General features: G+C 43.7%; 1 protein-coding gene across 1 annotated transcript in view; it reads left to right on the plus strand.

The window, feature by feature from the left end:
* PHACTR3 (phosphatase and actin regulator 3) overlaps positions 1 to 27,870 on the plus strand; it is a gene marked incomplete at both ends in the record, with an annotated part of 225,319 nt that overhangs the window by 172,129 nt on the left and 25,320 nt on the right. Inside the window, one exon of the mRNA XM_079719115.1 lies at positions 19,595 to 19,748. Within this exon, the coding sequence (XP_079575241.1) occupies positions 19,595 to 19,748 (154 nt within the window). The remainder of the gene's footprint in view (positions 1 to 19,594; positions 19,749 to 27,870) is intronic.

The following is a 27,870-nucleotide window of genomic DNA, read 5'->3' on the forward strand; positions in this document are numbered from 1 at the left end:
ACCTTACCTCTCGTTAACTCACCGTTGAGGTGAGCGGGCGGAACCCTGTGGGCGGGCGGGCTCTGATAAGAGTCAGCAAACACCCCGTAAATGGAAGGGTGACCTAATACATTTTTTCTTTTTCAAAGCTTGTTAATTTGGCAAATGATATTCGTTGCTTCTCAAGTGATAAACCGCTTTGCCTCCCAGTTGGTCATGATGTGTTACCGTTTGTATAAATTGTTGGATTTGATTTGCTACCATTTTGTTTAGGATTTTTATATCCATGCTCAGGAGGGCTGTTAATCTTTAGTATCCTTTTCTGCAGGTATCTTTTCTGATTTTGATGTCACAATAAATTCTGGCTTCATAGCATCAGTTTTAACGTCTACCCTTCTTTTCAATGTTCTGAAATAATTTGTATAGAATTGAAATTATTTACTTCTTACATGTTTCATAGTATCCATCAATACATCCATCAGGGCCTGCAGGGCTTTTTTTTTTTTTTTTTTTTTTAAAATGGGGGAAGGTTTTTAAGTAGAAAGTGTATTTCTTTAATAAATATAGGTCTATTCTGGTTATATATTTCTTCCTAAGTGAGTCTTGGTAGTTTGGGTTGAAGCAGATGGTTATTGCACCTCTAATTCCTGACACTGGTAATGTGTGTGTGTGTGTGTGTGTCCCTCTTCTTCTCACTCTCGTCTCTCCACTTCCCCTGATAAGTCTGCCTAGAGTTTCATCAGTTTTGTTGCTCTTCTCAAAGTGTTAGCTTTATTGTTTTTTCTATTTTCTATTTCATCAGTTTCTACTTCGATCTTTATTATTTCTTCTCTTCTACTTCCTTGGTTTTAATTTGTTCTTTTTCTAACTTCTTCAGATGGAATCTGAGGTAATTGATTTGAGACTTTTCCTCTTTTCTAATTTAGGCATTTAATGCTGTAAATTTCCCACAAGCTGTGTTAATTTTTACTTCAAAATACTTCCTAATTTCCCTTTTGATTTATTCTTGGGACTGTAGGTTATTCAGAATTTTAAAATTTAGTTTTCAAAGATTTGGGTATATTTCTAGAGATCTTTTGGTTATTGATTTCCAGTTTAATGCCACTCTGGCCAAAGAATATACTTTGTATAACTTGAGTACTCTTTAATTTATGGAGACTTGCTCTATGGCCCAGGGTATGGTCTGTCTTGGTAAATATTGCACGTGCTCTTGGAAAGAATGTGTATTCTTGTGTTGTGGGTTAGAGTGTTTTCATAAATGCTAATTGGATCAGATTTCTTGATAGTGTTGGTCAAATCCTCCGTATCCTTCCACATTTTTAAAGAATTATTTATTTATTTACTTTGGCTGCACTGGGTCTTGGTTGTAGCATGTGGAATCTTTGTTGCAGCACACAGGATCTTTAGTTGCGGCATGCAGACTTCTTAGTTGTGGCCTGCGGACTCTTAGTTGTGGCATGCATGTGGGATCTAGTTCCCCGACCAGGGATCGAACCCGGGCTCCCTGCATTGGGAGCATGGAGTCTTACCCACTGGACCACCAGGGATGTGTCCCTTCTTACACATTTTCTGTCTACTTGTTCTACCAGTTACTTAGACAGCGGTCTGAAAGCTCCAACTATAACTGTAGATTTATCTCCTCCTCTCAGTTCTATTAGTTTTTGCTTCATATATTGGACCCTCTTAGTAGGGCCATCAATATCTAGGACTGTCCCATCTTCCTAATGAAGTCCCTCTGTCGCTTGGGATGATCCTCTTTATCCCTGAGTAACTCCTTTGCTCTGGAATCTCCCTTGTCTGATGTTAATAGACCACTTCAGCTTTCTCTTGATGAGTCTTAGAATGGTACCTCGTTTTCCCTTTGTACGTTTCATCTATAATATTTGCATCTTTTTATTTAAAGTGCATGTTTCATAGGCAGCATGTAGTTCGCTCTTGCTTTTTTTTGTCCATCCTAAGAATTTTTGCCTCTAGTTCAGGTGTTCAGACTGCTTACACTTCATGTGATCATTGATTTTATCGAGTTTACGTCCAGGGTCTGGTTCTGCAGATCTCCACCTTCGGTCTGTGTTGCTCTCCCTCCCATTTCCACCCTGCAGACTCTCGCCGTCTTGGGCTCTAAGGCTTCATCTTTTCAACTCAGGGAGTTTTCCAAGCCCTTCCTCTTGCCTCTCCCCAGTCCACGGCCTAGGAAATCTCCAGAGGCAGTAAGCTGGGTCATCACAGGGCTCTCGCTTTATTTGGTTCCCACCTCAGGCGTCACTGTCCTTTCTAGTGTCATCAAAACCATTGTTTCATATACTTTGATTTTTGTTTTATTTGTGGGTGGGAAATTCAGTGTGTATTACTCCATCCTGGTCAGAAGTAGAAGTTAAAGTCACCACTCTTCCTTTGGAGCCCGAGGCAAGTTTTCATGGCACATCCCTTGTATGGAACAAGCTGGGTTCCGATATGACAGGTCCTCAGGAGGGAATCCTTCTTATAGGTTCCAGCCCAGATGCTCCTTCCTTCAGAAACCCTTCCTTGATCTTGACAAGCCCCCTTCCTCGTGTGGCCTGTTCATTCCTCCTGTGCTGTGTAATTCAGCAGACATTTCCCGAGTTTGTGCAGGGAAAGAAATGAACAAGGCAGAGTCCTCTCCATGGATGAGCTCAGCAGATTTGTTTTTCTCCATTGAGTGAAAATGTTTCAAGCTCCGATAATGACTGTGGTTAGGGAAATCCACACAAACAGATAATTAGAATACTTTGTGAGGACGTGCAAATAGGAACACACATAATATGTTTCAGATCATTACAGATGCTTGTTTTCACATCTCCCTCCCTCACCTGAGTGAGCTCAGTGGGACGTGCACCACGTGGTCCTCATTTCTGCTCTTGGGGGCCAGGCATACGACAGGTGTGCTAGAGATGGTGCCTTGCTAAACCTAACAGATCTGTGAAGGTCACGGCTAAGAGTGTGGATGCTGAGCTCAGGCCTGAGTATGAATCTCCGTTCTGTCGCTTAACCTATCAGCACTTCAACAGGAGCTCAGTTGTGGATGTGCTAAGTTTGAGATGCCTGATTGGGACCTGGGTAGAGACATCATGAAGGAAGCTGAAGATGCAGCATGGATTCAGGAGAGAGGATGTAGCTAGAGAGGGAGATTCTGAGCATTGGCAGCTGGTCCTTAGTGTCGTGGGACTGAAGAGGTTGTGTAGGAAGCAAGCGTGGAGGAGGGGTTTGTGGGTTGAGTCCTGGGCTCACCCACGTCTAGAGGGGAGATGATGCAGAACCAGCAAAGGAGACAGAGGCGTGGCTATGGCAGTGGGAGGATGCCGGCCAGTGGTGCGTAGGGAGAGAGAAGGGAGGCTTCACAAGGAAGAGAGTGGTCCAAGGCCTGAGACCCCCCACGGGCATCCTTTCTCCACCGGGTGGCTAATGGGCGCTGATGAGACGGGGCTGAGGGTATGTTCTGAGTCCCACACACGCTGGTGTGTGGGCCTGCGTGGAGCTCGGGAGGCTGCCCCCCGCCTGGCGAGGTGGAGCCCAGAGCTCTGGGGTCAGCAGCTCTCTGGGCCATGCTGGGTCCTGGGAGAAGAGCCAGCATTGCCCACCCTGCTTCCTGAGCCCTGTCTGTCAGCTGTGCGTGGGAAAAGCTCTCCAACATTGGCTGGAGTTGAGCTGGATCTGGTAACATCAAGGTTTTACTTTTTTTTTTTTAAACATCTTTATTGGAGTATAATTGCTTTACAATGGTGTGTTAGTTTCTGCTGTATAACAAAGTGAATCAGTTATACATATATATATGTCCCCATATCTCTTCCCTCTTGCGTCTCCCTCCCTCCCACCCTCCCTATCCCACCCCTCTCGGTGGTCACAAAGCACCGAGCTGATCTCCCTGTGCTATGCGGCTGCTTCCCACTAGCTATCTACCTTACGTTTGGTAGTGTATATATGTCCATGCCTCTCTCTCACTTCGTCCCAGCTTACCCTTCCCACCCCCTGTGTCCTCAAGTCCATTCTCTAGTAGGTCTGCATCTTTATTCCCGTCTTGCCCCTAGGTTCTTCTGACCATTTGTTTTTCTTTTTTTTTTTTTAAAGATCCCATATATATGTGTTAGCATACTGTATTTGTTTTTCTCTTTCTGACTTCACTCTGTATGACAGTCTCTAGGTCCATCCACCTCACTACAAATAACTTAGTTTCGTTCCTTTTTTTTTTTTTTGTGGTACGCGGGCCTCTCACCGTTGTGGCCTCTCCCGTTGCGGAGCACAGGCTCCGGATGCGCAGGCTCAGCAGCCATGGCTCACGGGCCCAGCCGCTCCGCGGCATATGGGATCCTCCCAGACCGGGGCACGAACCCGTATCCCCTGCATCGGCAGGCGGACTCTCAACTACTGCGCCACGAGGGAGGCCCTAGTTTCGTTCCTTTTGATGGCTGAGTAATATTCCATTGTATATATGTGCCACGTCTTCTTTGTCCATTCATCTGTTGATGGACACTTAGGTTGCTTCCATGTCCTGGTTATTGTAAATAGAGCTGCAATGAACATTTTGGTACATGACTCTTTTTGAATTATGGTTTTCTCAGGGTATATGCCCAGTAGTGGGATTGCTGGGTTGTATGATAGTTCTATTTTTAGTTTGTTAAGGAACTGCCATACTTTTCTCCATAGTGGCTGTATCAATTTACATTCCCACCAACAGTGTAAGAGGATTCCCTTTTCTCCACACCCTCTCCAGCATTTACTGTTTGTAAATTTTTTGATGATGGCCATTCTGACCGTTGTGAGATGATATCTCATTGTAGTTTTGATTTGCATTTCTCTAATGATTAATGATATTGAGCATTCTTTCATGTGTTTGTTGGCAATCTGTATATCTTCTTTGGAGAAATGTCTGTTTAGGTCTTCTGCCCATCTTTGGATTGGGTTGTTTGTTTTTTTGTTATTGAGCTGCATGAGTTGCTTGTATGTTTTGGAGATTAATCCTTTGTCAGTTGCTTCATTTGCAAATATTTTCTCCCATTCTGAGGGTTGTCTTTTCATCTTGTTTATGGTTTCCTTTGCTGTGCAAAAGCTTTTTAGTTTCATGAGGTCCCATTTGTTTATTTTTGTTTTTATTTCCATTTCTCTAGGAGGTGGGTCAAAAAGGATCTTGCTGTGATTTATGTCATAGAGTGTTCTGCCTGTGTTTTCCTCTAAGAGTTTGATGGTGTCTGGCCTTACATTTAAGTCTTTAATCCATTTTGAGTTTATTTTTGTGTATGGTGTTAGGGAGTGTTCTAATTTCATTCTTTTACATGTAGCTGTCCAGTTTTCCCAGCACCACTTATTGAAGAGGCTGTCTTTTCTCCACTGTATATTCTTGCCCCCTTTATCAAAGGTAAGGTGACCATATGTGCGTGGGTTTATCTCTGGGCTTTCTGTCCTGTTCCATTGATCTATATTTCTGTTTCTATGCCAGTACCATACTGTCTTGATTACTGTAGCTTTGTAGTATAGTATGAAGTCAGGGAGCCTGTTTCCCCCAGCTCAGTTTTTCTTTCTCAAGATTGCTTTGGCTTCGGGGTCTTTTGTGTTTCCATACAAGTTGTGAAATTTTTTGTTCTAGTTCTGTGAAAAATGCCAGTGGTATTTTGATAGGGATTGCATTGAATCTGTAGATTGCTTTGGGTAGTAGAGCCATTTTCACAATGTTGATTCTTCCAATCCAAGAACATGGTATATCTCTCAATCTGTTTGTATCATCTTTAATTTCTTTCATCAGTGTCTTCTAATTGTCTGCATACAGGTCTTTTGTCTCCTTAGGTAGGTTTATTCCTAGATATTTTATTCTTTTTGTTGCAGTGGTAAATGGGAGTGTTTTCTTAATTTTTTCAGATTTCTCATTAATAGTGTATAGGAATGCCAAAGATTTCTGTGCATTAATTTTGTATCCTGCTACTTTCCCAGATTCATTGATTAGCTCTAGTAGTTTTCTGGTAGCATCTTTAGGATTCTCTATGTATAGTATCATGTCATCTGCAAACAGTGACAGCTTTACTTCTTCTTTTCCAATTTGGATTCCTTTTATTTCTTTTTCTTCTCTGATTGCTGTGCCTAAAACTTCCAAAACTATGTTGAATAAGAGTGGTGAGAGTGGGCAACCTTGTCTTGTTCCTGATCTTAGTCGGAATGGTTTCAGTTTTTCACCATTGAGGATGATGTTGGCTGTGGGTTTGTCATATATGGCCTTTATTATATTGAGGAAAGTTCCCTCTATGTCTACTTTCTGGAGGGTTTTTATCATAAATGGGTGTTGAATTTTGTCAAAAGCTTTCTCTGCATCTATTGAGATTATCATATGGTTTTTCTCCTTCAGTTTGTTAATATGGTGTATCATGTTGATTGATTTGCAAATATTGAAGAATCCTTGAATTCCTGGGATAAACCCCACTGGATCATGGTGTATGATCCTTTTAATGTGCTGTTGGATTCTGTTTGCTAGTATTTTGTTGAGGTTTTTTGCATCTCTGTTCATCAGTGATATTGGCCTGTAGTTTTCTTTCTTTGTGACATATTTGTCTGGTTTTGGTTATCAGGGTGAAGGTGGCCTCGTAGAATGAGTTTGGGAGTGTTCCTCCCTCTGCTATATTTAGGAAGAGTTTGAGAAGGATAGGTGTTAGCTCTTCTCTAAATGTTTGATAGAATTTGCCTGTGAAGCCATCTGGTCCTGGGCTTTTGTTTGTTGGAAGGTTTTTATTCACAGTTTCAATTTCAGTGCTTGTGATTGGCCTGTTCATATTTTCTGTTTCTTCTGGTTCAGTCTTGGAATGTTGTGCATTTCTAAGAATTTGTCCATTTCTTCCAGGTTGTCCATTTTATTGGCATAGAGTTGTTTGTAGTAATCTCTCATGATCCTTTGTATTTCTGCAGTGTCAGTTGTTACATCTCCTTTTTCATTTCTAATTCTATTGATTTGAGTCTTCTCTCTTTTTTTCTTGACAAGTCTGGCTAATGGTTTATCAATTTTGTTTATCTTCTCAAAGAACCAGCTTTTAATTTTATTGATCTTTGCTATCATTTCCTTCATTTCTTTTTCATTTATTTCTGATCTGATCTTTATGATTTCTTTCCTTCTGCTAACTTTGGGGGTTTTTTGTTCTTCTTTCTCTAACTGATATAGGTGTAAGGTTAGGTGGTTTATTTGAGATGTTTCTTGTTTCTTAAGGTAGGATTGTATTCCTATAAACTTCCCTCTTAGAACTGCTTTTGCTGCATCCCATAGGTTTTGGGTCGTCGCGTTTTCATTGTCATTTGTTTCTAGGTATTTTTTGATTTCCTCTTTGATTTCTTCAGTGATCTCTTGGTTATTAAGTAGTGTGTTGTTTAGCCTCCATGTGTTTATATTTCTTAGAGATTTTTTCCTGTAATCGATATCTAGTCTCATAGCGTTGTGGTCAGAAAAGATACTTGATATGATTTCAATTTTCTTAAATTTACCAAGGCTTGATTTGTGACCCAAGATATGCTCTATCCTGGAGAATGTTCCATGAGCACTTGAGAAGAATGTGTCTTCTGTTGTTTTTGGATGAAATGTCCTATAAATATCAATTAAGTCCATCTTGTTTAATGTATCATTTAAAGCTTATGTTTCCTTATTTATTTTCATTTTGGATGATCTGTCCATTGGTGAAAGTGGGGTGTTAAAGTCCCCTACTATGATTGTGTTACTGTTGATTTTCCCTTTTATGGCTGTTAGTATTTGCCTTATGTATTGAGGTGCTCCTATGTTGGGTGCATAGATATTTACAATTGTTATATCTTCTTCTTGGATTGATCCCTTGATCATTATGTAGTGTCCTTCTTTGTCTCTTGTAATAGTCTTTGTTTTAAAGTCTATTTTGTCTGACATGAGAATTGCTACTCCAGCTTTCTTTTGACTTCCATTTGCATGGAATATCTTTTTCCATCTCCTCACTTTCAGTCTGTATGTGTCCCTAGGCCTGAAGTGGGTCTCTTGTAGACAGCGTATATACAGGTCTTGTTTTTGTATCCATTCAGCCAGTCTATGTCTTTTGGTTGGAGCATTTAAGGTAATTAGCGATATGTATGTTCCTATTACCATTTTCTTAATTATTTTGGGTTTATTATTGTAGGTCTTTTCCTTCTCTTGTGTTTCCTGCCTAGAGAAGTTCCTTTAGCATTTGTTGTAAAGCTGGTTTGGTGGTGCTGAATTCTCTCAGCTTTTGCTTGTCTGTAAAGGTTTTAATTTCTCCGTTGAATCTGAATGAGATCCTTGCTGGTAGAGTAATCTTGGTTGCAGGTTTTTCTCCTTCATCACTTTAAATATGTCATGCCACTCCCTTCTGGCTTGCAGAGTTTCTGCTGAAAGATTAGCTGTTAACCTTATGGGGATTCCCTTGTGTGTTATTTGTTGTTTTTCCCTTGCTGCTTTTAATATTAGTTCTTTGTATTTAATTTTTGATAGTTTGATTAATATGTGTCTTGGCGTGTTTCTCCTTGGATTTATCCTGTATGGGACTCTCTGTGCTTCCTGGACTTGATTAACTATTTCCTTTCCCATATTAGGGAAGTTTTCAACTATAATCTCTTCAAATATTTTCTCAGTCCCTTTCTTTTTCTCTTCTAAGGTTTTTCTTTTAGTTGACTTACAATATTTGGCTTATGCCTTGATTTTTATTGGCTTTGGCCAATCAAGAACTCCATAGAGTATTGAGGAAGACTGGTCTAAAGATAAATGAAAGCCTTGGGTTTGGAAAGAAAGTATTGTTTTTGACAAGCACGACCCTGGGGAGAAGGTAGTTTTGCATTGGGCCAGCTCTGAGTCAGATCCAATGCAGACAGCCTTGCAGTGGGGACTTCAGGGAACCAGCAACAGGTCAAATGATGACAGCTCTTTGAGAATGAAGCCTGTTCCCCTCCCTCCAGTGGCTGCCAGGCCCCTGGTTTTCAGCAGAAAACAGAGTGCTTCAAGGCTGCTGCCAAGCTGGAGAAAGAGCCAGGGGAGAAGGAGACAGAGTAAAACATTCTTCCTGAGATTCATCCAGTTTTCCTTGAATAAAGATTCCTGTGTTGCTGCAACCCTTTGGTTAATTTACAGAGTTCTGAAAAAGTTGACTCTGATGATTTTGCTGCTTTTTTGTTGCCTTTATGGAGAGAATTTTCCACCATCTTCACTGCTGTCACTCCACAAAGGTCTTTCTTTTTAAACATTTATTTTGATATAAGGAAGCTATGTTGATGATTAAAAACAAAATACAGAAAACCAAAATTAATAAGTAAAATCCATTTCTGGCATCTCTATGCCGAGTTATAAGATTATAAATACTTACAAAATTAGATGCAGGGCTTCCCTGGTGGCGCAGTGGTTGAGAGTCCGCCTGCCGATGCAGGGGACGCGAGTTCGTGCCCCAGTCCGGGAGGATCCCACATGCTGTGGAGCGGCTGGGCCCGTGAGCTATGGCCGCTGAGCCTGCGCGTCCGGAGCCTGTGCTCCGCAACGGGAGAGGCCACAACAGTGAGAGGCCTGCGTAACACACACACACACACACAAAAAAAATTAGATGCAAACACATACACAGATATATTTATATATAAAACGTACATACTTTCCTACAAGTTGCTTTTCGTAGCAACATATCATGTCTGTCTTTTTGTCCCTCAGTAATGTATATACTACTGTTCTTAGGTTCATGATAGGTTCATGATAGGTTCATGATATTCACATGATACAGATGAGCCATAATTTAACACATGCTGTCTTGTTGTATTTCGGCTGTGTTTAATTTCTTTCTTTCGTAAATGAGGCTGTGTGAACACCCTCTTATGTGTTTTGTGTGCTTGTCCCATTTGTTCTGGGAGCAGACTCTTGGAAGTGGTATTTCTGGCCTCAAAGGTAGGATCACAAGTGTGTTTGGGGGCCTTTGGGGGAGAGGGTGGCTTGTTCCCATCGTCAGGACAGGAAGGTCTCCTGGCCTCTGTTTCTCAGTGTCACATCCTGCTCTGGATCCCCTGCTCGTTTAGATTAATTCCATCAGTTGTGTAGACGTGCCACTCAACTTCATGAAAAGCCCTCACTTTAAGCTATTTGTCTGGAAGTTTCCCTTTTTGACTTTTAAGTAGTAGTCAAACCTGTTAACCTCTTGATAGCCTGGGGAAGACCGTCAGCCCAGAAGTTTTCATTGTGGCCCTACTGGGTGCCATGTTGCGCTCTTAGGGCCTGGATGAATAAGCAGAGAAGAATTAATTGCTCTTAGCACAGAGATTTCCTGTGGAGTGAATTCTCATTACATCTAGAAATCTCTGATGAAACGATCTTTCTCTCAGTTAAGAACAAATATGCTTAAAGTTTGTAATGACAAGTATGCTGAGACATTTGCAGTAGGCTTAAAGACATTCTTTATCAAAAGCTAAAAAGATGAAACCACATTCAGTGTAGTTTCATGGTTAGCATATTACAGTTGTCTAAAAATGGCAATCCTTCTCGCCACCTATCAGACCTTTGACATTCACGAAGGATTTGTCCTGAGACCTTTGAGACTCCCTCAGCTCATAAATGCCAGTTTAGCTTTCAATTTCCCCCAGACCATGCAGTTAAGATCAACAGAAAAATGCATGTGACTGCCTTAGGCTTTCATGATTCTATAAATACAGGACTCTAGTCATGTATAAAGCTATTAAAACAAAATCGGGCTGGAGTCCTGCCTGAAATGGCTTTGGGGGTCATTATTTTTCTCTTTGTCTCTAATAAAACACACAGCAAACAAGTTCATATTAGAAACTCAAGCCTCAGTCAAGTCCAATTTTTCTATCTTACTTTATCCCAGGCTTCTGTTAAACTATCACCTTACTAGACATTTCTTGCTTTGTACTCCTGTACCCCACAGTAGGAATGGGCTTTCTTTGGGGAGACGTTATTCTTTTTTTTTTTTTTTTTTTTTTTTTTTATTAGTTTCTGCTTTATAACAAAGTGAATCAGTCATACATATACATCTGTTCCCACATCCCTTCCCTCATGCATCTCCCTCCCTCCCACCCTCCCCATCCCACCCCTCCAGGCGGTCACAAAGCACCGAGCTGATCTCCCTGTGCTCTGCGGCTGCTTCCCACTATCTATCTACCTTACATTTGGTAGTGTATATATGTCCATGCCTCTCTTTCGCTTTGACACAGCTTACCCTTCCCCTTCCCCATATCCTCAAGTCCATTCTCAAGTAGGTCTGTGTCTTTATTCCCGTTTTACCCCTAGGTTCTTCATGACATTTTTTTTTTTTTTTAATTCCATATATATGTGTTAGCATACGGTATTTGTCTTTCTCTTTCTGACTTACTTCACTCTGTATGACAGACTCTAGGTCTATCCACCTCATTACAAATAGCTCAGTTTCGTTTCTTTTTATGGCTGAGTAATATTCCATTGTATATATGTGCCACATCTTCTTTATCCATTCATCCGATGATGGACACTTAGGTTGTTTCCAGCTCCGGGCTATTGTGAATAGAGCTGCAATGAACATTTTGGTACATGTCTCTTTTTGAATTATGGTTTTCTCAGGGTATATGCCTAGTAGTGGGATTGCTGGGTCATATGGTAGTTCTATTTGTAGTTTTTTAAGGAACCTCCATACTGTTCTCCATAGTGGCTGTACCAATTCACATTCCCACCAGCAGTGCAAGAGTGTTCCCTTTTCTCCACACCCTCTCCAGCATTTATTGTTTCTAGATTTCTTGATGATGGCCATTCTGACTGGTGTGAGATGATATCTCATTGTAGTTTTGATTTGCATTTCTCTAATGATTAATGATGTTGAGCATTCTTTCATGTGTTTGTTGGCAGTCTGTATATCTTCTTTGGAGAAATGCCTATTTAAGTCTTCTGCCCATCTTTGGATTGGGTTGTTTGTTTTTTTGCTATTGAGCTGCATGAGCTGTTTATAAATTTTGGAGATTAATCCTTTGTCAGTTGCTTCATTTGCAAATATTTTCTCCCATTCTGAGGGTTGTCTTTTGGTCTTGTTTATGGTTTCCTTTGCTGTGGAAAAGCTTTGAAGTTTCATTAGGTCCCATTTGTTTATCTTTGTTTTTATTTCCATTTCTCTAGGAGGTGGGTCCAAAAGGATCTTGCTGTGATTTATGTCATAGAGTGTTCTACCTATGTTTTCCTCTAAGAGTTTGATAGTTTCTGGCCTTACATTTAGGTCTTTAATCCATTTTGAGCTTATTTTTGTGTATGGTGTTAGGGAATGATCTAATCTCATACTTTTACATGTCCCTGTCCAGTTTTCCCAGCACCACTTATTGAAGAGGCTGTCCTTTCTCCACTGTACATTCCTGCCTCCTTTATCAAAGATAAGTTGGCCATATGTGCGTGGGTTTATCTCTGGGCTTTCTATCCTGATCCACTGATCTATCTTTCTGTTTTTATGCCAGTACCACACTGTCTTAATTACTGTAGCTTTGTAGTATAGTCTGAAGTCAGGCAGCCTGATTCCTCCAGCTCCGTTTTTCGTTCTCAAGATTGCTTTGGCTATTCGGGGTCTTTTGTTTTTCCAAACAAATTTTGAAATTTTTTGTTCTACTTCTGTGAAAAATGCCAGTGGTAGTTTGATAGGGATTGCATTGAATCTGTAGATTGCTTTGGGTAGTAGAGTCATTTTCACAATATTGATTCTTCCAATCCAGGAGCATGGTATATCTCTCCATCTATTTATATCATCTTTAATTTCTTTCATCAGTGTCTTATAATTTTCTGCATACAGGTCTTTTGTCTCCTTAGGTAGGTTTATTCCTAGATATTTTATTCTTTTTGTTGCAATGGTAAATGGGAGTGTTTTCTTGATTTCATTTTCGGATTTTTCATCATTAGTGTACAGGAATGCCAGAGATTTCTGTGCATTAATTTTGTATCCTGCTACTTTACCAAATTCATTGATTAGCTCTAGTAGTTTTTCGGTAGCATCTTTAGGATTCTCTATGTATAGTATCATGTCATCTGCAAACAGTGACAGCTTTACTTCTTCTTTTCCAATTTGGATTCCTTTTATTTCCTTTTCTTCTCTGATTGCTGTGCCTAAAACTTCCAAAACTATGTTGAATAAGAGTGGTGAGAGTGGGCAGCCTTGTCTTGTTCCTGATCTTAGTGGAAATGGTTTCAGTTTTTCACCATTGAGGACAATGTTGGCTGTGGGTTTGTCATATATGGCCTTTATTATGTTGAGGAAAGTTCCCTCTATGCCTACTTTCTGCAGGGTTTTTATCATAAATGGGTGTTGAATTTTGTCGAAAGCTTTCTCTGCATCTATTGAGATGATCATATGGTTTTTCTCCTTCAACTTGTTAATATGGTGTATCACATTGATTGATTTGCGTATATTGAAGAATCCTTGCATTCCTGGAATAAACCCCACTTGATCATGGTGTATGATCCTTTTAATGTGCTGTTGGATTCTGTTTGCTAGTATTTTGTTGAGGATTTTTGCATCTATGTTCATCAGTGATATTGGCCTGTAGTTTTCTTTCTTTGTGACATCCTTGCCTGGTTTTGGTATCAAGGTGATGGTGGCCTCGTAGAATGAGTTTGGGAGTGTTCCTTCCTCTGATATTGTTTGGAAGAGTTTGAGAAGGATGGGTGTTAGCTCTTCTCTAAATGTTTGATAGAATTCGCCTGTGAAGCCATCTGGTCCTGGGCTTTTGTTTGATGGAAGATTTTTAATCACAGTTTCAATTTCAGTGCTTGTGATTGGTCTATTCATATTTTCTATTTCTTCCTGAGTCAGTCTTGGTAGGTTGTGCATTTCTAAGAATTTGTCCATTTCTTCCAGGTTGTCCATTTTATTGGCATAGAGTTGCTTATAGTAATCTCTCATGATCTTTTGTATTTCTGCAGTGTCAGTTGTTACTTCTCCTTTTTCATTTCTAATTCTACTGATTTGAGTCTTCTCCCTTCTTTTCTTGATGAGTCTGGCTAATGGTTTGTCAATTTTGTTTATCTTCTCAAAGAACCAGCTTTTAGTTTTATTGATCTTTGCTATTGTTTCCTTCATTTCTTTTTCATTTATTTCTGATCTGATCTTTATGATTTCTTTCCTTCTGCTAACTTTGGGGGTTTTTTGTTCTTCTTTCTCTAATTGCTTTAGGTGCAGGGTCAGGTTGTTTACTCGAAATGTTTCCTGTTTCTTAAGGTGGGATTGTATTGCTATAAACTTCCCCCTTAGAACTGCTTTTGCTGCGTCCCATAGGTTTTGGGTCGTCGTGTCTCCATTGTCATTTGTTTCTAAGTATTTCTTAATTTCCTCTTTGATTTCTTCAGTGATCACTTCATTATTGAGTAGTGTATTGTTTAGCCTCCATGTGTTTGTATTTTTTACAGATCTTTTCCTGTAATTGATGTCTAGTCTCATAGCATTGTGGTCGGAAAAGATACTTGATACAATTTCAATTTTCTTAAATTTACCAAGGCTTGATTTGTGACCCAAGATATGATCTATCCTGGAGAATGTTCCATGAGCACTTGAGAAAAATGTGTATTCTGTTGTTTTTGGGTGGAATGTCCTATAAATATCAATTAAGTCCATCTTGTTTAATGTATCATTTAAAGCTTGTGTTTCCTTATTTATTTTCATTTTGGATGATCTGTCCATTGGTGAAAGTGGGGTGTTAAAGTCCCCTACTATGATTGTGTTACTGTCGATTTCCCCTTTTATGGCTGTTAGTATTTGCCTTATGTATTGAGGTGCTCCTATGTTGGGTGCATAAATATTTACAATTGTTATATCTTCTTCTTGGATCGATCCCTTGATCGTTATGTAGTGTCCTTCTTTGTCTCTTCTAATAGTCTTTATTTTAAAGTCTATTTTGTCTGATATAAGAATTGCTACTCCAGCTTTCTTTTGATTTCCATTTGCATGGAATATCTTTTTCCATCCCCTTACTTTCAATCTGTATGTGTCTCTAGGTCTGAAGTGGGTCTCTTGTAGACAGCATATATATGGGTCTTGTTTTTGTATCCATTCAGCCACTCTGTGTCTTTTGGTGGGAGCATTTAGTCCATTTACATTTAAGGTAATTATTGATATGTATGTTCCTATTCCCATTTCCTTAATGGCTTTGGGTTCGTTATTGTAGGTATAGGCCTTCTGTTGTGTTTCTTGCCTAGAGAAGTTCCTTTAGCATTTGTTGTAAAGCTGGTTTGGTGGTGCTGAACTCTCTCAGCTTTTGCTTGTCTGTAAAGGTTTTAATTTCTCCATCAAATCTGAATGAGATCCTTGCTGGGTAGAGTAATCTTGGTTGCAGGTTTCTCTCCTTCATCACTTTAATTATGTCCTGCCACTCCCTTCTGGCTTGTAGAGTTTCTGCTGAGAGATCAGCTGTTAACCTGATGGGGATTCCCTTGTGTGTTATTTGTTGTTTTTCCCTTGCTGCTTTTAATATGATTTCTTTGTGTTTAATTTTTGACAGTTTGATTAATATGTGTCTTGGCGTATTTCTTCTTGGATTTATTCTGTATGGGACTCTCTGTGCCTCCTGGACTTGATTAACTATTTCCTTTCCCATATTAGGGAAGTTTTCAACTATAATCTCTTCAAATATTTTCTCAGTCCCTTTCTTTTTCTCTTCTTCTTCTGGAACCCCTATAATTCGAATGTTGGTGCGTTTAATGTTGTCCCAGAGGTCTCTGAGACTGTCCTCTGTTCTTTTCATTCTTTTTTCTTTATTTTTCTCTGCATCAGTTATTTCCACTATTTTATCTTCCACCTCACTTATCCGTTCTTCTGCCTCAGTTATTCTGCTATTGATCCCATCTAGAGTATTTTTCATTTCATTTATTGTGTTTTTAATCGATGCTTGATTCATCTTTAGTTCTTCTAGGTCCTTGTTAACTGTTTCTTGCATATTGTCTATTCTATTTCCAAGATTTTGGATCTTGGAAATAGAATCTTGGATCAGCTTTACTATCATTATTCTGAATTCTTTTTCAGGTAGACTGCCTATTACCTCTTCATTTGTTAGGTCTGGTACGTTTTTATCTTGCTCCTTCACCTGCTGTGTGTTTTTCTGCTTTCTCATTTTGCTTATGTTACTGTGTTTGGGGTCTCCTTTTTGCAGGCTGCAGATTCGTAGTTCCCGTTGTTTTTGGTGTCTGTCCCCCGTGGCTAAGGTTGTTTCAGTAGGTTGTGTAGGCTTCCTGGTGGGGGGGACTAATGCCTGTGTTCTGGTGGTTGAAGCTCGATCTTGTCTTTCTGGTGGACAGGTCCACGTCTGGTGGTGCGTTTTGGGGTGCCTGTGGCCTTATTATGTTTTTAGGTATCCTCTCTGCTAATGGGTGGGGTTGTGTTCCTGCCTTGCTAGTTGCTTGGCATAGGGTGACCAGCACTGTAGCTTGCTGGTCGTTGACTGAAGCTGGGTGCTGGTGTTGAGATGGAGATCCCTGGGAGATTTTCGCTGCTTGATATTATGTGGAGCTGGGAGGTCTCTTGTGGACCCGTGTCCTGAAGTTGGCTCTCCCACTTCAGAGGCACAGCACTAACTCCTGGCTGCAGCACCAAGAGCCTTTCATCCACCCGGCTCAGAATAACAGTGAGAAAAAGTAGAAAGAAATAATTAGTAGAAGAAAGAAAGAGAGATTGAAAGAAAGGAAGAAGGGAAGTAAGGAAGGAAGGAAGGAAGAAAGAAAGAAAGGGGGGAGGGAGGAAGGATGGAAAGAAAGGAAAGAAAGGAGGAAGGGAGGGAGGAATGAAAGCAAAAGGAAGAGTGAATGGAAGAAGAGAGGGAGGGAGGGAGGAAGGAAAGGAAGAAAGAAAGACAGGAGGGAGGGAGGGAGGAAGGAAAGAAAAAGAAAGTGGAAAGAAGAAGGGTGGGAGGGAGGGAGGGATGGAGGAAAGAAAAAGAAAGAAGGAAAGGAGGAGCGGAGGGAGGGAGGGAGGAAGGGAAGGGAGGAAAAAAAGAAAGAGCAGGTAAAGTAAAATAGAATAAAGTGTGAAATATAGTAGCGTTATTAAAATTAAAAAGTAATTATTGAAAAAAAAAACACGGACCGAAAGAACCCTGGGACATATGGTGGAAGCAAAGCTATACAGAGAGAATCTTACACAGAAGATTACACATACACATTCACAAAAAGAGAGCAGGGGGAAAAATCAAAAATCTTGCTCTCCAAGTCCACCTCCTCGATTTGGGATAATTCGTTGTAAAAAGAGGAAAAGGGCGAAAAGTCTGAAATCTTGCTAAGTCCACCTCCTTAATTTGAGATAATTCGTTGTAAAAAGAGGGAAAAAAAGGGGGGGAAAGTCTTAAATCTTGTCCTCAAGGTCCACTTCCTCAATTTGGGATGATTCGCTGTCCATTCATGCACTCCACAGACGCAGGGCACATCAAATGGACCGTGGAGCTTTAATCCGCTGCCTCGGAGGCTGCACAGAGAGATTTCCCTGTCTCTGCTCTCACAGCTCCCGGGTCTCAGCCTTGGACCTGGCCCCGCCTCTGCGCGTAGGTCGCCGGAGGGCGTCCGTTCTTCGCTCAGACAGGACGGGTTTAAAGGAGCCGCTGATTCGGGGGCTCTGGCTCACTCAGGCAGAGGGGAGGGAGGGGAATGCCCTCTCCTCGCGCACCAGGCAACAAAAGGGAAAAAAGTCTCTTGCCTCTCCGGTAGCTCCAGACCCTTTCCCCGGACTCCCTCCGGGCTAGCACTAACCCCTTCAGGCTCTCTTCCTGCCGCCAGCCCCAGACCTCTCCCTGCGCTCCGACTGAAAGCCGATACCCGAGCCTCAGCTCCCAGCCCCGCCCGCCCTGGCGGCCGAGCAGACAAGTCTCTCGGGCTGGTGTGTGCCTGAGGGCACCGATCCTCTGTGCCAAAATCTCTCTGCTTTGCCCTCCACACCCCTGTTGCTGTGCTCTCCTCCGCTACTCCGAAGCTTTCCCCCTCCGCCACCTGCAGTCTCCGCCCTCGAAGGGGCTTGTAGTGTGTAGAAACCTTCCCTCCTTCACGGCTCCCTCCCACTGGTGCAGGTCCCGTCCATATCCTATTGTCTCTGTTTATTCTTTTTTTCTTTTGACCTACCCAGGTATGTGGGGAGTTTCTTGCCTTTTGGGGGGTCTGAGGTCTTCTGTCAGCGTTCAGTAGGTGTTCTGTTGGAGTTGTTCCACGTGTAGATGAATTTCTGATGTATCTTGTATTGTCCTATATTGAATGTCCTCTCAAAATTATTGTTTCAACTTTTCAACAAGAGTATATCCATCAATACGGTTCGACAAAGGCTCGAAAACTTGCCAGTTTATCCAAGTTCAGTCTCCTTCAGCGAATTTCAAACTTATTTTTCCTAGCTCCTTCTCCTTCTACTTACTACTAGAAAACCTAAGTATATGCTATGTAGTTAGAAGACACTATTCTCCTTAACAACAATTTCTCTCTGAAAATACTTTCCACAAATTGTCTTAAATAAAGCGTTCCCCAGACAAGCAGTAAAACAACACCTACGTCAGTATATCTACGTAGGTGGAGCTACGGACGTAGAGAGGGGGGAGACGTTATTCTTAAGAAATAAAGTTTCCCTCCACCTGTGGGGTTGACCTCTTGGATGATGGTCTGAGCCCCTGGATTTAAACCCATGCCCTAGTAAAAGCACAAAACCACACGTCGCAAAACCGCAGTCTACGTTGTGCCCCGGAGTTCCCTGCCCTTTATCAGCACGTGCGCTCGCGGGAGGCAGGTAAGGACTCCGCTCTTCATGCAGCTCCATGCCGGTTCCTTTTCTGTACATGAATGCAGCCAGCCCCCTTTTCTGCTCTTCAGTACGTTTAAACGTCGTTCCTTAAGACCTTACATGCACACCGATGTCACTCTGCTGCTTGGACATGTGTAGAACTAAAAGTCAGTGTCAGCCTCCTAGACCCTGAACCAGGCTCACTCAACCGTGTTCCTTGATAACCTGCTGCGTCAACACTGTTCCAGGACCCAGGAGAACAGACTGTTGTCGAACTTAAAAGCTAGTGGAGGAGATGGAGGATAACCTAGTGAACAAGAAAGAGGCCAGATAGGGGAGGAGTTAACCGGGTGGGTGGTGGTGATTGGAGGACCCATCGGGCCTCTTTGAGGGCAGGGCTCAAGGCCAGCAGCGTGACTCAGGAGGTGGCCGGCCCTGGATGGTCCAGGCAGAGCACGGGGGTCGGCATGGGAAAGACATGGTGCAGAGACCCTGAGTTGGGATCGCCCAGGAATGGAAGAGGACCCACATGGCTACGGGGTCACAGGCAGAGGGGAGAAGGGGGTGACAGGACGATGGGGGGACGGACCACCATGGGTAAAGTAACTGTAATTTATGATCTGCACCCGGGCACTTCTGAAAGAAAACGTGGTGCTATGAGTAATCGCTCTGGGGCAAAGGGTGTCGATCGGGACTGTCTCTGGAGACCCCGGATGCATGAAGGATCCCGCACCTGTGGAAGGCGTGGTTGTATGTGGGCCTTCGTGAAGGGAGGTGCATTGCCCACTGTTTGCTGGAGGGCGTCACAGCTGCCAGACGTGCCCGCGTGGCTCTGGTCCAGGTTCTTTCCTGCAGGAGGGCGGGAAGTGCTGGCTGCACTGGGAGCCAGCGCCTCCTTGACACCCCTTTCTCGGTGCCCCTGCTCTTAGGAACGCTGCCAAGGAAGTGCAAGAAGGAGCTCCTGGCGGTGAAACTGAGGAACCGGCCCAGCAAGCAGGAACTGGAAGACCGCAATATCTTCCCCAGGAGGACGGCTGAAGAGAGGCAGGAGATCCGGCAGCAGATTGAGATGAAACTCTCCAAGTAAGTGGCGCGTGGGCACAGTGGGGGCTGGTCCCGGCCCTGCAGCCTGACCCCTCGGATGTCCCACCTTCCCCACACCGCGCTGTCCCGGCTCCAAACGCAGTGCCCGGGGCGGGGTTTCCCAGCCTTGCCACTGTCAACGCTCAGGGCCAGATGGCTCTTCACCGCGGGGGCCGTCGGGGCACCGTCAGATGCTGGGCAGCCTCCCTGGCCTCTGCAGGCTGCACACCCTTTTGCTAGCCGACACTGTCCCCAGACATGGCCCGATCCCCCCTGGGGGCCACTCTTCCCTGTGGAGAAGCACTGGTTATAGAAGCCAAGCAAGGCCTATGGTGTGGACAGGCTCCGGGAGGCTGCCAGTGCTCCTGGTCTGTGGTGCCCCCCTGCCCTCCGGAGGAGCGAGGGCCGGAAGCAGGATCTCCCGAACTCGGGGCTCCTGATGTTTGGGGCCGGATGACTCTGATGGGGCCGTCCTGGGCACGGTAGGACATCTAGCAGCATCCCTGGCCTCTACCCTGGAGATGCTCACAGCCCCTCACCCTGCTTCCCACGGTGACAACCAGAAATGTCTCCAGTTACTGCCAAGGGTCCCCTGGGGGATGGAGCCATCCTCCAGTCGAGGACCCCTGACCTGAAGGTCACCCTGGACTTCTCCAGGTGGTCTTTCCTCTGCCCGAGGCTCAGGTCTCCCCGTTTCGGGTGGACGGGCCCTTGTTTCTGCTCTCTGCCGGGGAGCTTGGGCCCCCGTGTTGCCACCCTCCGAAATCCTTTGAGTTTCTTCAGAGTGGAGGGCAATGAGTGTGAGGGGGTGAAGCCCAGTGCCCAGAGGCTGTGATTCTGTGGGCCTCAGTTTTCTTACCTATAAAATGGGGATGATACCAGCTGCGGGATCGCCGTGGAGGAGGGGTGGGCTCGGTGTGGCGCACATTTCTGCAGGCAGCCGAGGTCCCCAGCTGGGGTCCCGAGGGCTTGGAATCGCATAGCCCTGCTCTGTGCTGACGTGCTGGGGGACCTTGGACCAGCGGCCTGACCTCCCCAGGGCTTGGTTTTCTCGTCTATAAAGTGGGGTGCTGATGCTCTCAAGGTCATTGTGAATTTGGGGGGAGATCCCGTAAGGAAGGCGTATGGCCGAGCCCTGGCACAAAGTAGGTGCTCAGGAAGTCGGTGCTCACCATGGCTGATGGGGCCTGGGAGCCGGGTCCTCAGCCCCTCCTCCTGTATCGGCTCTGAACCCAGACCAGGGAGAGGCTTTTTAAAATACAGATTGATGCGCCCCACCCCCACCTGATCAGTCTCTGGGCTGAGAGGGGGATTTTCACGAATTCCCTGATATTAACGGGTTGAGGGGTCCTCTCCAGGTTGGACGTTCTTAGCCTGATTGCAGTGAGATTGTCAACCCACCACGCACGTATCGCTCTGTGTCTAGTCATTCAGCAAAGGCTTATTTTACTCAAATGAGGGGCAGGCAGGCGCCGTGGCCGTTGCTAGAGACACAGTTGTGGGTAATGAGGGACAGATCTCCCCTGAGCTCCGTATTCCCGGAGAGCATCCTCAGACCTCTTCCTGTGTGGCTGGTACCCACTCTGGGGCTTTGAACAGACCAGATGGGTGCTCAGTAAGTGCATATGGGTGGGAAGGAAGGAGCGGTGGAAACACAGGTGCATCAATCTCGTGGCCAAGGGGAGATGCTGGCAGATCCAGCCTGGTGTCCTTGTGGCCTGTCTCATGGATGGGATGCGCCGTCGCAGGAGGCGTGGTTTCCTCTCCTTTCTAATGAGATTGAACTTTTTTTTCAGTGTTTATTAGCTGTCTGGTTTTTTTCAGTTCCTTTCATGTACATTACCTGCAGTTTTCTTTATCTTGATGATTTGAGGATTTTACTCTGGAAATTGCAGCTTCCAGTCGTTTCCGGGCCTGTGAATGACACCTCTTCTCCCTCTCCAGGACTGGTTTTGTCATTTGGTTCATGCTTTCCTTTGATATGCGAAAGTTTTTTATTTTTAAAGTTATCAGATTATCGATCATATACTTCAGGTGTCAGCAGACTTTTTCTGTGAAGAGTCAGATACTGAATATTTCTGGCTCTGTGGATCCTACTGTGTCTGCTGTGACCACACGACTTTGTCGTCACACTAACGCATGGCTAATGCGCGGTGAGTGAGTGCGGCCGCATGCTAATGCAGCTTTATGTACAAACATAAACAGCAGCCCACGGGGTAAAGTTTCCTGGGCCCTGATATACTTTATGGTCCATATTATTTGTGCCTTGTTTTTTTTTTTTTTTTTTTTTTTTTTTTTTTTTTTTGCGGTACGCGGGCCTCTCACTGCTGTGGCCTCTCTCGTTGTGGAGCACAGGCTCCGGACGCGCAGGTCCAGTGGCCATGGCTCACGGGCCCAGCCGCTCCGCAGCATGTGGGATCTTCCTGGACCGGGGCACGAACCCGTGTCCCCTGCATTGGCAGGCGGACTGTCAACCACTGCGCCACCAGGGAAGCCCTGTGCCTTGTTTTAAAACATTCTTCCCTGCCCGAAAGTCAAAAAAATGATGTTTACACATATTATTTTTGCAGTTGTCATCTAATTGTGCCAAGCGATAATGGTTTTCTATTTGCTAAACAAACCAACTTCTCTTTCAAGATAGAATATTAAGTGAATTAAAGAAAAAAAAATAGTAAACATTGTAGTATATGTGATTCAAGGATAACAAAATGGTCGTGATGGTGCTTGGCTTAAGAGAACTCTGGGGACCCCACTCCTGTCTCCCGGTGCAGACGGGAGGTGGGGAAAGGTGGGGTGCTGGGAAACCTCAAAGGACCCCTAATTAAGTGATACCCCAAACACAGGCCCTGGACTGTTACTCAAGGAATCTATAACTCATTTTAAAGCTTGGACTAGAGCATAGTAGCTCCTTGGACGTTTGTCACCATCTTTAAAAACGGAAAAGAGACCCCAGAATTAGACACGAAGACAGCGTGGTTGAAAAGTCACATCCCAGGTGGGCAGATGTAGCTTTCCTGGCCGGCCCAGTTTGTTTCCCCTGCAGAAGTGGTTTAATTGGATCCTTTGTCTTTGTTTTGCCGCCTTTCAGAGATTCTTCTGCCATCCCTTGCTGAATAATTCAGCCTCTGGTTGCTGTGGCAACGTGCCATTCACTGTATCCTGAAGTGCAGTTGGTGTTTTCGTATTGTGTATTTTAAAAAATTTCCAGACCCTTACTCTTCTATCTTTTGGGCGCTCCTAGGGCTTTTCTGGACGAAGTGGTCACGGTCTCCCCTGACTCTGTGTGCTGGCTCTGGGGATTTGCATGAAGTCAGGGTCAGCTTGGGAGTAGAGGAGGAGTAAAGCCCTGTGATCATGGTCGCCCCCTTTCTATATGGGAGCCCAGCTCACCTTCACGGCGTGTGTAAATGAATCTGCAGAGTATTACAGGCCCGCAGCTCCCGTGCCTCACACAGTGGGCATGTTCTAGAAACTACTGTCTTCAGTTGGGTTGTGTGCACGCCATTTAAGGATGCCCGACAGCTTTCTCTTTTATTATTATTATTATATAAGCTTCAGGTGTCCAGCATTGTAATTCGACATCTGTATACACTACAGAGTGATCAGGTGACAACTTTCCCTTTTAAGTGCAGACCCCGTACAGTATGTTTTGCTTCCTTTCCCCCATTTCATTTAATCTTTACAGGAACCGATAGAGTAGGTGTTATCATCATCTCCATTTTACAGATGAGAAAACTAAGGCTTGATGAGAGAGGTTAAGGAGCTTGCCCAGGGTCACACAGCTCAGAGGAGGCGGGCTAGGAGTCAGACGATGGGTGGTCCCTTAGAACCCCCAGGCCTGGGTGGCAGGGGAAACAGAGCTCTGGGGGCCTGGCTTATCTAAGTCTCTGCTTTGCGTTTTCTCATACTGGTGTGGCTTCCATCAGGGGACATTTAGGCCTCCAGCCAATGCCCTGGGCTTCTGTGCAAAACACTCCATGCCTGTGTTGGCGGGAACCGGAGGGGATGCAAATATTCTCCCACCCCCGGAACAGTGCAGTTAGCGAACAGAGACTCTCGGCCGACCACGGGCTCTGGGGAAACGTAGACAAGTAGGTTCAAATCCCAGGCTTTCCGTCACAGCGGTGTGGATTTGGGCCAGCACAGCCTTCTCTGAATCTCCCCCTGGTTTGTAAATTCAACACCGTGGCAGCACCTTCCTCCTGGGGCCCCTTTGGAAGGTTCCAGGTTAGTCCCTGGACAGACAGGTGAAAGTGCAACCCTGCAGGAGGCGCTCAGGGGGGTGGAGCTGCGGCTGTTTGGTCCTGGCTGGACGCACTCGGGCTAGTTGTCACCCGGGCAGGGGCAGAGGCTGCCCAGCAGGCCAGGCCAGGGTAGTGAGCTGCTGTAGAAGCGGCGCCTGGAGAGCTAAGGTCGTGTTAGCGTAGTTGTTAATGTCAGTACATTGTTGTTCTCGTCCGTGACTGGTGTTTTTTGCCCGGTGGGCACCCCCGGAGTGATGCACAAACCTTCTGTTAAGTCTCTCCCTTGGGGCGTCCTCTGCTGTGGGACCGCATGTGAGAAGCTGATTAATGCTCAGTAGCGTCCTCCAGTAGCACATTAACACAGGCGTTAAATGCACGTGCATTAAATGACCCTCCAGCCGGTCCCTTTGTACGTTTTGTTCTCCCACATCCAGAACAGGCTGCCGCCACTCAGGCCTGCGGGAAACAGATTCCCAGGAAAAAGTGTTCTGTGCTGCTGCTCCCTTGCCCCGTGCTTGCCTTGAAATCTGCGGAATTTTAAGGAGGAGGCTTGATGCTTTTAAGGATGGAGATGGAGATTGGTACCCGTATAATCAGCACCGTGAACCGAGCGTTAGCCGTGGTACTTTCTTTCTGCTGAAGGTGTCAGGAAAGCTGGGGCACAGTGCAGGGTCTCAGTTCTGTGGACACAGGGTTTAGGAAATACAGAAACCTTACTTCTTCTGGGCTTAGCAGGGAAAAAATGGCTTAATTTTAATTGCTGCAAAGGAAGCTGCTCCTTTGGGAAGTGTTGAGGCATCATTGCAGCGGGTGGGGGATTGCATAATAACAGATGTTGATAAACATTTGCTGCTTTTCCTCTTCCCGACCTGCAGTGCCGGGTGGGAGCCCAGCTCCTCCTGGGTGACTTGAATCCTGCCCCATAAGCACCCTCTAAGGAGCGACAGAAAGGTGTGGTTATTTATGATGGTCGTTGCTAACATGTATTCGGTGTCTTCTGTGTACCAGCTTCCTGCTAAGCGTTTCACGCGTATTACCTCCTTGGAGCTTTGCAAGAGCTCTCTGGGGTAGGTGCTGTTAATGGTCCTAGTTTTCAGATGAGGATAACTGGCTCACAACAGTGCAGTCACTTGCCTGTGCTCACACAGTGGGAAGTATTGGATGCGGGGGTAATCGGTCACCCGATCCACGCCAGTTCCAACATCAGGGCGTCCATCCAAATCACCAGGGAGCTTTGTGAAAGCACAGATTCCCAGGCCCCACCCCAGATCTCTTGAACAGGAATCTGTATTTTAACAGAACCCTTCTCCTAAGTGTCACTGCTGCCTTAGGCTGCACTGTGTCCCCTTCCTTGTCACCCTTGGAAGACCGTTCTTGGAGGCCTCAGGATCAAAATAAGCTGTACTTCTGTGTAACAGCTGTCTGTTAGTATCTTAAGGAGAATGCACATTTTGTAGTTAATTGTGTTTCCCTTTTTGCCTTGGCCACCAGGAAGCTCAGAGCCAAGTATGCAGATACCTGTCACAAGTGTGTTGTATCATTTGGGTTGTGTGTCTGTGTTTGATCTTCTGTTGTATGGCCTTTGTCTTAATTTCCTCAACTCTTTTTTTTTTTTTTTGAAAGGAAGGAGTCTCACATTTATTGATCACACTGTGTTCTAACTCTTTCACCTATGTTACATTTTTTCATGGTTACAAGAAACCTAAGATATAGGCATTACAACAGACTCTTGCCATTTGATGATTCAGTGTTGGAGGTTTTGCCTATTTGCCAGTAACTCCAAACATGTAGGACTTGAAATTTTTCTAAAGCATTCACGTGAAACTGATGCCCACATGGAGGCTGAGGTCGTGGAGTGATTGTGAGTGAGACAGGACTGTTGGTGCAGTTTGAGTTTGCTTTTGTCACCTCTCTTTCTGTCTGCTGTAGTTCTCCAGAAGTGCTTCAGTAGTTTCCTTTTTTTTTAAATTGAAGTATAGATGATTTACAATATTGCATTAGTTTCAGGTGTACAGCGTAGTGATTCTGCATTTTTGAGATTATACTCCATTATAGGTTATTACGAGATAATGGGTATAATTCCCTGTGCTATCCAGTATGTCTTTGCTGCTTATCTCTTTTATGTATAGTCATTTGTATCTGTTAATCTCATACCCCGAATTTGTCCCTTCCCCTTTTCCTCTCCCCTTTGGTAACCACAAGTTTGTCTTCTGTGTCTGTGAGTCTGTTTCTATTTTGTATACATATTCATTTGTATTATTTTTTAGATTCATATATACATGATATCATATAGTACTAGTCTTTCTCTGACTTATTTCACTAAGAATAATATTCTCTAGGTCCATCCATGTTGCTGCAAATGGCAGTTTTTCATTCTTTTTTATGGCTGCTTAATATTCTGTGTGTGTGTATGTACATATACCGTAAGCCAGTTGTCTGTTGATGGACACTCAGGTTGTTTCCATGTCTTGGCTGTTGTAAATAGTGCTGCTATGAACATTGGGGTGCATGTATCTTTTCAAAGTAGTGTTTTTGTTTCTTTCGGAATTATACCCAGGAGTGGAATTGCTGGTCATGTGATAGTTCTATTTTTAATTTTTTAAGGAACCCCCTCACTGTTCTTCATAGTGACTGCACCAATTTACATTCCCACCAACAGTGTAGGAGGGTTCCCTTTTCTCCACACCCTCTCCAGCATTTGTTATATATAGACTTTTTGATGATGGCCGTTCTGACTGGTGTGAGGTGTCGTTTTGATTTTCATTTCTCTAATTATTAGTGATGTTGAGCATCTGTGCCTGTTGGCCATCTGTATGTCTTTGGAGAAATGTCTAGTTAGGTCTTCTGCCCATTTTTTCGATTGGATTGTTTGGTTTTTTGATATTGAATTGTACCAGCTGTTTGTAGATTTTGGATATTAACCTTGTCAGTCACATCATTTGCAAATATTTTCTCCCATTCGGTAGGTTGTCTTTTTGTTTTATTGATGGTTTCCTTTGCTGTGCAAATGCTTTTAAGTTTAATTAGGTCCCATCTGTTTATTTTTGCATTTATTTCTTTTGCCTTAGGAGATCCAAGAAAATAATGCTACAATTTATGTCAAAGACTGTTCTGCCTATGTTCTCTCCTAGGAGTTTTATGGTTTCAGGTCTTACATTTAAGTCTTTAAACCATTTTGAGTTTATTTTTGTATGTGGTATGAGGGAATGTTCTAATCTCATTGATTTACATGTGGCTGCCCAGTTTTCCAGCACCACTTACTGAAAAGACTGTCTTTTCTCCATTGTATATCCTTGCCTCCTTTGTTATAGATTAATTGAGTGTAGGTGTGTGGGTTTATTTCTGGGCTCTATTCTGTTCTATTCATCCATATGTCTGTTTTTCGTGCCAGTAGCACTCTGTTTGATTACCATAGCTTTGCAGTGTAGTCTGAAGTCTGGGAGGGTTGTGCCTCCTGCTTTGTCCTTTTTTCCTCAGGATTGCTTTAATTTGCTCAACTCTTAATTTTATCTCTAGGGGGTATAGTTTTCTATACATGATTTCAAACGCATTTCTCAATTTTAACTATAAAAATAAGTAAAAATACATATTTTTTGATGGAGGCCCTCTTAGCATGCATAAGATTTTGCCATCTAACATCATGTCAGAAGGGTTTTCCATTCTTTTACATAGGATTCAGATGTTCATTTTTAATAGGGGTCTAGTGTGTTAAGGAGGGGATAGACCTACCAGCTTTGCCTTTCCCTCCCACAATCAACAGACTTTTAGTTTGCCTCAGAATCTTTACTTTTAAAATAAAACTACATGTAATGCTTATTTTCACATATCAGTGGGTTTTTTTTCTTTTTATGGATTATTTACATGAGCAACATTTCCAG

The sequence above is a fragment of the Hyperoodon ampullatus genome (assembly GCF_949752795.1).
Source record: "Hyperoodon ampullatus genome assembly, chromosome: 14".
Lineage (NCBI taxonomy): Eukaryota > Metazoa > Chordata > Mammalia > Artiodactyla > Ziphiidae > Hyperoodon > Hyperoodon ampullatus.